The sequence below is a fragment of the Mytilus edulis genome, chromosome 8 (assembly GCF_963676685.1).
Source record: "Mytilus edulis chromosome 8, xbMytEdul2.2, whole genome shotgun sequence".
NCBI classification, from domain to species: Eukaryota; Metazoa; Mollusca; class Bivalvia; order Mytilida; family Mytilidae; genus Mytilus; species Mytilus edulis.
The window spans coordinates 37,357,275-37,368,361 of NC_092351.1; the positions used below are offsets into that span (position 1 = coordinate 37,357,275).

The window sequence follows — 11,087 nt, forward strand, 5'->3', positions numbered from 1 at the left end:
TCTAATATGGTGTTTGCACATATGCCAAGAAATGTGGTATAGAGAATTATTATCCCAAGAAATTTTATGAACATTGTACTGACGCCGCTCCCAAAATGCACAAACACCTTGAAAAACTTCGTATTATAGATAAACCTACAAACTAGTATTGAGAATTGACAAAAGATAAGAATAGACGCCTTTTACCATTATTTATCCTGCAATTGGGTGTCCTACTATACAGATACAGCCCTACAGATATCGCTATGCTGTATCCGTATACTATACAGATATCGCGTTGAAGCTCCGCCCACTGCCGGACTGAGTATTGTTTGAACCTGTGTGACCTCAGAATGTGTATTCCAGTTGCATTCCAATGACGATGGCAATTGTCGATTTCAAAACTTGATTGTGTATAATTGTGTTACAAAATCAACCATGTCAATTTCAGCATGCATGTTTAGTGAATGTCAATTCTGAAGCGTAGGACAACTCGTACACTTCTTTTTCAAATTTGACAGTGTTTTGTTATTTGTTTTAACTGTTGAAATTAGTTGTTATGTTAAAATAGATACTTATTCAACTTGAGCGGTGTATTATTGCTGACCATTCGAGATTCTTTTTTGCGAACCAGTCTTCAGCGTAATGTTTGATTTTCATATTACTACGCAGGCCTCAATGGATTACAAATCGAAAATAAATGCTAAATATGTTAGTTTTTGTGTCTTTCAAAACACAAACAATAAATAGAATTAATTGCAGGATAAAGACAATAACTGTTTAGTGTCTTTAAATATCAGCTGTATGTGTATTCGGCTCGAAACAGGTGTAGTAGCTCGCTAAAAGCTCGCATACACCTTGTTTCCTAGCCTCGTACAAATACAGCTGATATTTAAAGACACTAAACAGTTATTGTCTATATAAGACAACCCAAATAAACTTATACAATTTCGATTGTCTGTAGTCATTTTCACATATTCTTTTTTCAAAAAGCTACACTTTTTGTTTTAAATGTACAAATAAAGAGTCTTCTTATGAAACTGTCATTGAAGTGATACAACCATGATTCTGGTTAAACTATGGACTCGTTTTGACGTGATATCCCCGATTTCAAATTACGATTGAATCGAACATATGTAAGGTCAAATAGGTCGAGCAATATCTTAAAACTATTGGAATTTGCTGTATCCATCCAAACACGTGGCATTTCTGATTAAGTGCGGAATAAAAATAGTCTGTCTGGGTACAAGATGATATATTTTCTTGCGTTGACAGGTCATTAAAAGATGGCATATTTTGGTATGAATATTGATTCACTCATAGATTTGTATACGAAATAAACATATTTTTTCCTGAAGCAAGTTTTTGACATTGGTTATATTTTTCTCATGTATTTTATGATGATCTGTTACTTAACCCGTAAATAGATTGCTTTTCGATTGATGAAGACAATCTTTCAATCAGTTTAATTGAGGTCTGGTGCTCTCATGTTTGTAACTGCTAGTAATCATTTGTTAATTTATGTATCTTTGTCATATTGGTTAGTTTATTTTGTTATCTATTCTGACATCAGACTCCTATGTCTTTTAAACTGAGATTTACTGAGTGTATTCTTGTGGGTTTGCTTATTCTACATTAGCTGGAGGAATATTGGAGATCTCACTAAACATGTTTAACCCCGCCACATTTTTGCGCCTGTCACAAGTTAGGAGCCTCTTGCCTTTGTAAGTCTTGTATGTTTTTAAATTTAATTCATTTATGTGTATAGGAGATTAGTGTAACGTCCATTTTTAATGAACTAATCTAATACACATGTTTGTTTAAGAGTCAGTTAAAGCACTCCTGCGGATGTGGGATTCTCTCGCTGTGTTAAGGACTCGTTGCTGGCCTACCGTGTTTAAAAAAAGAAAAAAGATATGTATACAAAAACATTTTTTTCATATTTATAAAGACTAATTTGACCACAGAACACTTTGCCGTCAAAAGTTAGAGACTTCGGAAGTTGTTGTTTTATGTCATGTCTTGGTAATGTGTTTCCTTATTTGAAGAACTTTGTAACTTGTTGTTGATTGCAGATCTTTGCTTGTTGTATGTAAATAAAGGCAACAGTAGTATACCGCTGTTCAAAACTCATAAATCCATGAACAAATAACAAAATAGGGATAACAAACTAAAACTGAGGGAAACGCATTAAATATAAGAGAACAACGACACAACATTAAAATGTATCACACACACACAGAAACAGACTAAGCATTAGACAAAATCCTTTAAGAATAACAAATATAACATCAAAGCCAAATACATGAATTTGGGATAGATAAGTACCGTGACACGTCTTATAGTAATGTGAATTCACACTAAAAAATAAGAGAAAACAAACGACACAACGGAAACACAACGTTAAAATATAACACACAAAGAAACGAACTATAATATAACAATGGCCATATTCCTGACTTGGTACGGGACATTTTTAAAGGAAAAAAATGGTGGGTTGAACCTGGTGTTGTGGCATGCCAAACCTCCCTCTTTTATGGTCATGTGAAATATAACATTAAAATGGCAACACAGCATTACAGGACTACAATATAAATAAATAGAACACAATTGACAAAGAAACACACGAATAATAGCTAACAAAAGGCAACAATTTAAAAAAAAAAATTAATACGCCAGAAGTGCATTTTGTCCACACAAGACTCACCAGTGACGTCAAGATACAAAAGTTTGAAAGCCGAAACAAGTACAAAGTTGAACAGCATCGAGGACCAAAAGTTAAAAAAAACAACAAAAAAGGCCGTGTCAAAAACGGCCAGGGTTTTCTGTTAGGTACCAGAACATCCCTATTATTTAGAACAATTTATACTTTTGCAAACAGTACAGTTTATAAAATGCCTATGCAAAAGATGTAAACGATAAAACTGAAGTTTTAGCTAATTACAGGAAACAACTGAAATACATTACATAACCCGACAAAATGCAACACATCCTAATAAGTTTAAACCTCAACGCCAAGTGACGTCATATTAGAAATTGTAGAAAATGACAAAAATATGGCGTCACATTTGTATTAGTAAAACAGATCATCAAAAAATGAAAAATGACGTCACATTTGAATGAATAAGATAGACTTAGGATTGATTTAAGATTATATTTGAACCAAATACTGAAATTACACCCAATAACAATGCACATTTCAATACTTATTAATAGCAAACTAAGGTAGCAATTGTATTATATAGCAATGTCCGGTTTGTTTTGAATCTAACTTCAAACGTTAGTAAAACATTGTACAGATTAGGTTGAACAAAATCAAATCTAAAAAATGAAGGCGGTGATTAATTTTCTTTACCATAACACATGAATATAATAGAAAAGACGTCAACACATTTGACAAAATGTTCTATTATTGGGGACTGTAAGGTGTCTTATAGATGCTTTTCATTATTTTTTCCCGTTCAATTGACTTCTCAGTCCCATTATTTTTTTACACACGTCTCCTGTTTCATTTCCATTCAGAAAAGACCCGAGTACATGGCAAAAGCTATGAAAACATACTATATAAGATTATAATAGAACACAAATCTTTACGAAGCCTATTTCATCGTCAGAGTTTGGGTTCAACATTTAGTACTTTTTCATGTTAAGAACTTTTATTAAACTTTCAAAGTGATGCAATTAACCATCCAGCAAAATACGGACCACCATGAATATTGCTTTGAATGAGACCACTAGGTGTTAAGGTGGAGTGGGTTCTAACATACACTGTGTCTCCAATATTTAAGATTACAATGATACTTCCTGTTGAAAATTGGCCAGAACATCCATTTACGACATTCACATGAATCGTTCCCTCTACCTCGTCGTTTTTCATGATTTCGAATGTTCCATAATTTCTACAGTTCATTCTCAATGTATATATAAACCCGTATACTCCATATATCGGAGCAGTAAAGGCTCCTGTGAAAGGATTATAGCTGTTGTGAATGTTGGTCTTCACTAAATCAAATGCTATAGTATGGTGCGGTCCTGGGTTCAGCTCATCGTGACTCATGAGGGCATAAAATGCAACTGTTCCAATGTCTGGTGCTGAAGTTGGCACGTTGAGAAGTCTTGATGCTGAAATACAAAAGGATGAGTGAATCAAATCAAATGAAAGCAAATTATTGAAATTAAGTTGAAAATTGCAAACGAGAAATCTTTTTCAATAAAATTATGGGTATAAAAAAGAACGAGAGCGACACGTGGTTTACCATTTTCTTACGTTGATTCTCGAACTGTGCAAATGATTCTAGCAGGGCTGGTAACATTAAATACCATCCTGATAGTCGTTCAGACATGTAATCTGTTTGTTTGTCTCAGCTCGTTCAGACATGTAATATGTTTGTTTGTCTCAGCTAAAGTTTTGTGGATTCCAAGGTTTTGTCATGATTATACTTAGGGACATAACACCAGTTAAATGACATTAAAACTATCGAAACAATACAACTCCAAGTTTTCGTACGTTTGGAATTACTGTTATTTATCTAAGATATATTAGTGAATAATTTTATTCCATATTTATTGACATTACATGTTCATAAAATCGAAATCAGTACTGACCTCGGTTAATTGAAACTTCGCCTGTCTTTATTTCTGAAATGGGTTCAAAGCTCTTGACTTGACTGTCCTTTCTCAATAAAAAATTCTCTCTAGGTGTCGATTCTAAGTTGACCTTTGACCTCATGGTGAGTTTTCGTAGAACCGAAATGGATTTATCATGAATTCCTTGTAATCGTTTGACCTTTGAAAGTGTCATCTTCAATTGTGTTATTTCCTTTTTCTGTGTTATCTTTAATTGTGTTATTTCCTTTTTCTGTGTCTGAACAACTGATTTTAGGTCCTCGATCTCGTTGGATTGCTTCAGAAGAACAGCCTCAACCAGGGTCAGTCTCTCTTCATACCGACTTTGTTGCAATGTAGCGTCAGCACGTATTCCAAGAAATGTGGCAAGGTAAACTATTATCCAAAGAATTTTTATGAACATTGTACTGATACCGTTTCCAAACTGCACAAACACCTCGAAAGACGTCGTGTTATAAATAAACCTACACGTTAGTATAGAGATTTGACAAAAGATAAGAATAGACGCCTCTTATCTATATAAGACAAACGAAATGAAATCATACATTACAGTGACGCTTGTTGTAGTCATTTTCATATTTTTCTTTCTTTATAAGGGAACCCTTTTTGTTTTAATGTACAAATAAAGATTCATCCTATGAAACTGCCAGTGATGTGATGCAACAATGAGTTTGCTTAAATTTTGGTTTCGTCCTAATTTACTATCCTCGATTTCAAATTACGATGTATTCTATCACAAGCTAGGTCTGATAGATCAAACAAAATCTAAAAGTATTGGCATTTGCTGCACCAATCCATTCACGTGGAATTTAGGAGTGATTGTCTAGATACAGGATGATACATTTTATTGTGTTGTCAGGTCATTAAAGATGGCATATTTTGGTTAATATTGATTCAGTCATAGGGTCATTGTTCTAATGTACAAATGAAAAGTCTTCTTATAAAACTACCAATGAAGCGATGCAACAATGCTTTTGATTTAACTTTTATCTCATACTTTTATTCCATACTTAAACGCATTCATTCACCATCGATTGGTTTCAACAGGTTATGTACATTTCATCATGTGCATTGTAATGTATATATGAGGCCTTTTGAAAGGGATATTTACCCAAAATTTAAATCAAATAAAAAACAATAACAAAATAACAACAATTGAAAATATATTTTTCTTGATAGCAGAGCTTTTTCCCCGTTTCGGGCCGAATCCTTATATCGTTGATATGTCAAGTCAATGCACTACTATTGTCTATTTACTTCACTACTGATGATTTTTCTAATACCCGCTACGTTGTTAAATACGTGACTACATAGAAAATACTTTTAAATAAAATTCATCTGTTAAAGACAATAATGATAGGACATTCAGTATAATATATTAAATAACACATAGGTGAGAGGGTGATAGAGCAGATCGGTACCTATCGAAAAGGTATTGTCAACCTTGGCTTAGCCGCGGTTGACAATGTTTTCTCGGGTACCGATCTGCGCTATCACCCTCTCAGCTATGTGTTATTTATATAATAGTCAATCTGAATACAGGGTGATATATTATCACGTTGAAACATTTGACCAACCGTGTCTGTCTAGTACAAATCATGGTATTAAAAAATTTCGTAACATGATATTGTGATGAAAATTTATATAAACTTATAAAATTTAAAAAAACATTTTGTGGAAAGTTCACATATAAAGGTTCCGAAGAGACAAATGTAAAACAATTCAAACATATTGTATCAAATGAAAACACCCGAGCCTGGTATCATAGTATAAGCGGTTATCCACGCACTCTTTTCACAGGGCAATTTTGAATAATTTCAATGTAAGTCTATCACCCTTAAAATAACATATTTGTAAGATAGGAGTTTTAGGATTTTATTTATTTCAAACACTAATTATTAAACATAATCACGAGTAAAAATAACTAACAATTACCTTCAACCTTTTTATTTTATTTCTGATGATGCTCTTAGGTGCTTATCACGGTTGTGTGTTATCTCAAGACAGTATTTTCTGATAGTGCCGACTCTAAGTTGGGTTTTAGGTTTATAATGAGTTGTCTTAGAACAAACAGGAAACTATCATGTATACCTTGTTATCTTATCACATTGAAGAGTGTCATCTTCAATTTTATATTTCATTTTCTGATTCAGAACAATCCTTTTTAGGTCCTTGATTTTGTTGGCGTTCATATCAAGAATTGTTTTGACGTAGGTAAGTCTCTAACTAAGATGATGTTGTTGCAATAAAGTGGCTGCGCATTTACAAATACAAATGATATTAAGAAGGATAATTCGAAAAAAATGTTTGTTTATTTATTGCACTATAATCACATCCAAACTACACCTACGTTTACTTTTAATCTATGAATTATTGAACTATATACATGAAAGAAATTATCACGATTTGAAGAAAGATATGAATTGACGACTTTTATCATTATATAATACAAAATAATTTAAAACCACCACGATGAGAATTACATGTATCTGTTTATATATATATATATATCAATATCATATAATATTCATTCAAAAAGTGACCGACCGCATGTACATGTATTTGTCTTGAGTCGGCGACTTTGCTAGCGCATGACTTTTATTTCAATCTATGTTAAATGAGTCTTTGATTTTCCTTGTTTCCTTTGCAATTTTTCAAGACTACTAATGTCGATATATTGATTTCTATTTCAAATAGGTTTCTTTTCCTATTTTTTTTCAAATAGTAAGAATATTTTTATAAATTTGTTTTTATGAAATATAACTCTTTGAAGAACAACGCTAAGGACTAAAGCCAGGAAGATTATTTAAGCGAAAGATCATGGGAACATTACAAATTTAAAACACTACATTTCTATCTTTGACGTTTCAGCAAGTACTGTTTTCTTGTACATTTGTATCATTTCGTCCACTTTCCACAAATTTCTGTTTTCAAATACTTTATGAAATGATTAATATGAACCGACAAATATAAATTACAAATACGGGCAAAATACCAAGTCAGGAATATAACAATAGTTATCCTTTCGTTTGATGTGTTTGAGCTTTTGATTTTGCCATTATATTAGTCCATTGTTTTCCGCGGAGTTTTGTATTTTTGTTTTCTTACTTTTGAGTATTAAGTTTAAGATCAAATTTTGAATATGCAGTTAAAATATTAAAAATGATATTGAAATTGGTATGATGTTGGCCATTTGTTTTCTGAAAAATATCTTTCATGCTTGCATATTTGTATAAAATTCAGATTCGTCATTTTGGTTTGAAATTCCTTACATTTTTGCATATTGAAATGATGTTGAGGGTTCGTTCTTATTTTCGAAAAATGATTTAAATAAATTATTGCAAGTTAATGTGCCTATCACAAGTTAGGTATTGAATCTTAGTTTTACTGTTAACATTTTTGTTAATTGTTTATTTGTAAAAAGCACTGTTTTGTCCATCTCCGCTAGCCAAGGATTACTACCCACTCCCCCTCTTCTCCACCCTTGGCGGATTAAGACTGGAAGGCAATGGATCGTAACCCGTGGCTAGCGAAGATATGTTTTGTCTAAATACTTAGAAACTTTACTGTGAAATTAAATGGCAAGGGAAATACATTCGATCTGTGTACCATGAACGATTTTTGCAAAGCATACACATGGTGCACAGCAGAGTTCTCACTAAGGATTTTTGAAGGCGAGTCCAAAGACTCGTCATTTTTGTCCATGGTGAGTCCAATAGTAAGAAGAAGATATTTTTTTGCAATATCATTTATAGTTTTAGTCTCCCAGACCTTATAGAGCAACAAAATGACATTAAATTCAGGTTAATTTTAAACTTTTGCTATCAAATAATGATATGTGTGTTCAGTTTATAAAAAAAATATTTCAATCTTGATGCATCTTTGGACTCACCAGTTTTAAAATTGGTGAGTCCAGACAGATTTTCACGAGTCCAGGACTCATGGACTGGCCTTAGTGAGAACCCTGCACAGTATGGACTTGTATTTTGTTAATAGCGCGTTTATAGCGTAATTATCTTCTATAAACTGCATATATATCAATCAAGAAAGATTGCATTTTATTCACAAAACACACACACATAACCAGCGAAACTAAACTAGATAACACCCTTTTATCTAAGTTGTGACCAACATTCTAATGGCAAAGACGCTTGTGTGAAAGTACAGTTGATATGCCTGTCCAAAGTCATGTACCTGGACAGTTTTTTCGTATGAAAACTTATTGTTGATGGCTAATCTGTGATTGTTATGTTATGGTTAACTTTTTAGAGTCTGGCCATTTACAGTTTGACATTTTGCGTGTATACTTGTCTTTTTCTGTTAACCTGTAAATTTTTGTTATGTATGGCTGTGTCATTTTGTGTGTATGGCAGTACTTTTCATTTGTTTTCTCGTTGTAATTCTAAGCTAAGATTGACACAAAACAGTATTTGATCTTTAACATTTTATTAAAATTCAAAGCGACGCAATTAACCAACCAGCAAAATACGGACCACCGTTATCGTCGCTTAAAATTCTACCGGTGGGTGTTATGGTAAAGTGGGTTCTAACATACACCGCATCACCAATATTTCAGACTACAATGATAGTTCCGGTCGAAAATTGACCAGAACATCCACCGTTTACATTCACATGAATCGTTCCCTCTACCTCGTTGTTTTTTATAATTTCGAATGTTCCAACCGTGCCACAAGGCATTCTCAAGGTATATATGAATCCGTATACTCCATTGATTGGAGCAGTGAAGGCGCCTGTAAAATGATTATAACTGTTGTGAATGTTAGTCTTCACTAAATCAAATACTATAGTATGGTGCGGTCCTGGGTTCAACTCATTATGACTCAAAAGGGCATAGAATGCAATAGGTTGAACATCTCGTGCTGAAGATAGTACGTTCCCAAGTCTTGATGCTGGAAAGTGAAATGATTGGTTAAACCAAATGATATAACATTGTATCAACGAAATACAGAAGAAATGTACAGCCGTTAATCAAATGGACATCTTGTTCATTAAAAAAAGAATATACAGAAAGACCAATAGAGACAAGTGGTTTGTCCATTTGCTCATTATAAGTTAAGTCCCGAATAATGTCAAGGATTCTAGGATGAATGTTACATCAATTCCTAGCTTGAAATTATATGGTAATTTTTATAATTTTGCTGTTTGCAAAGGTTTGAATCATTCGAAATACTAAAGGTTTTCTTATACCAGGCATAGATTACCAAAGCCCTATTTGGCACTTTTTTCAGAATTTTGGGTTCTCAGTGCTGTTCAACTTTTATATTTGTTTGGTTTTTTACTATTTTGATCTGAGCTTCACTGATGAGTCTTATGTAGACGAAACGTACGTGCGTCTGGCGTAACAAATTATAAACCGGATACCTTTGACAAGTATTGAAAGTCGTTTAAAAATATACACTGGTCTGTGTCAAACTGCAAGCTAAGGATATCACTAAACCAGTTATATGCACTTATTTAGATAATAAATAACTTTTATTTAGACAATCTTTCGTCTTTGATATTAGCATTCTTTCTTTATTGAGTTTTTTATATCCTTTTCATTGGATATCGTACATTTTACCGCCATAGAAACAACATTAAAAGAAGTATTTGTAACATTTATTTAAGAATGGTTATATTCCTAATGCATTAATACTAAATTTCGATATAAAGGAAATCTACACTGACCTCGATTAATTGATACTTTCCTCTTTGTCATTTCTGACAATGGATTAAGGTTCTTGTCTTGCTTATCCTTTTCTAACCATGTATTCTCTTCTGGCGTCGATTCTAAAATCACCCTTGACTTCATTATGAGTTTTCGTAGAACCGAAATGGATTTTTCTTGAATTCCGTGTACTCGTTTGACCTTGGAGAGTGTCATCTTCAATTGTGTTACTTCATTTTTCTGAGTCTGAACAACTGTTTTTAGGTCCTCGATCTCGTTGGATTGCTTCATAAGAACTTTCTCTACCAGATTCAGTCTCTCTTCATACCGAGTTTGTTGCAATGAAGTGTCTGCACGTATGCCAAGAAATGTGGCGAGGTAAACTATTATCCAAAGAATTTTTATGAACATTGTACTGATAACGTTTCCAAACTGCAAAAACAACTCGAAAGACGTCGTGTTATAGATAAACCTACACGTTAGTATAGAGATTTGACAAAAGATTAGAATGCCTTTTATCATTGCATTAGACAAACGAAATGTATTCTATAATAAGCTAGGAAAAAAGGTCAAACAAAATATAAAAACTATTGGCATTTGCTGCTTCTATCCAAACACGTGCCATTCAGGAGTAAGAGTAGAATAAAGAATAGTCAATCTGGGTACAAGGTGATATATTATCACGTTGAAACATTTGACCAACCGTGTCTGTCTAGTAAAAATCATGGTATGATAATATTTTTTTAACATGATATTGTGATGACAATTTCTATATAATTATGAAATTTAAAACAACATTTTGTGGAAAGTTCAT

At 32.9% G+C, this 11,087-nt stretch overlaps 1 protein-coding gene across 1 annotated transcript; it reads right to left on the minus strand.

Annotated features, from left to right (window-relative positions):
- Positions 1 to 3,616: 3,616 nt before the first annotated feature.
- On the minus strand, positions 3,617 to 5,068 carry LOC139486998 (uncharacterized). The gene is made up of 2 exons (XM_071272025.1): positions 4,585 to 5,068; positions 3,617 to 4,101 (listed from the first exon to the last, which is right to left on the minus strand). The coding sequence occupies exons 1-2, from the start codon at positions 5,006 to 5,008 to the stop codon at positions 3,647 to 3,649; spliced, it is 879 nt and encodes a 292-aa protein (XP_071128126.1). The 5' UTR covers positions 5,009 to 5,068; the 3' UTR covers positions 3,617 to 3,646.
- Positions 5,069 to 11,087: the final 6,019 nt, after the last annotated feature.

What these genes read in the sequence shown, in the direction of transcription:
- LOC139486998 (XM_071272025.1), bottom strand. Translation starts at nt 5,008, where the DNA reads ATGTTCATAAAAATTCTTTGGATAATAGTTTACCTTGCCACATTTCTT. An exon ending in CGAAGTTTCAATTAACCGAG is followed by an intron (nt 4,102 to 4,584) that starts GTCAGTACTGAT and finishes TTTGTATTTCAG; the next exon opens with CATCAAGACTTCTCAACGTG.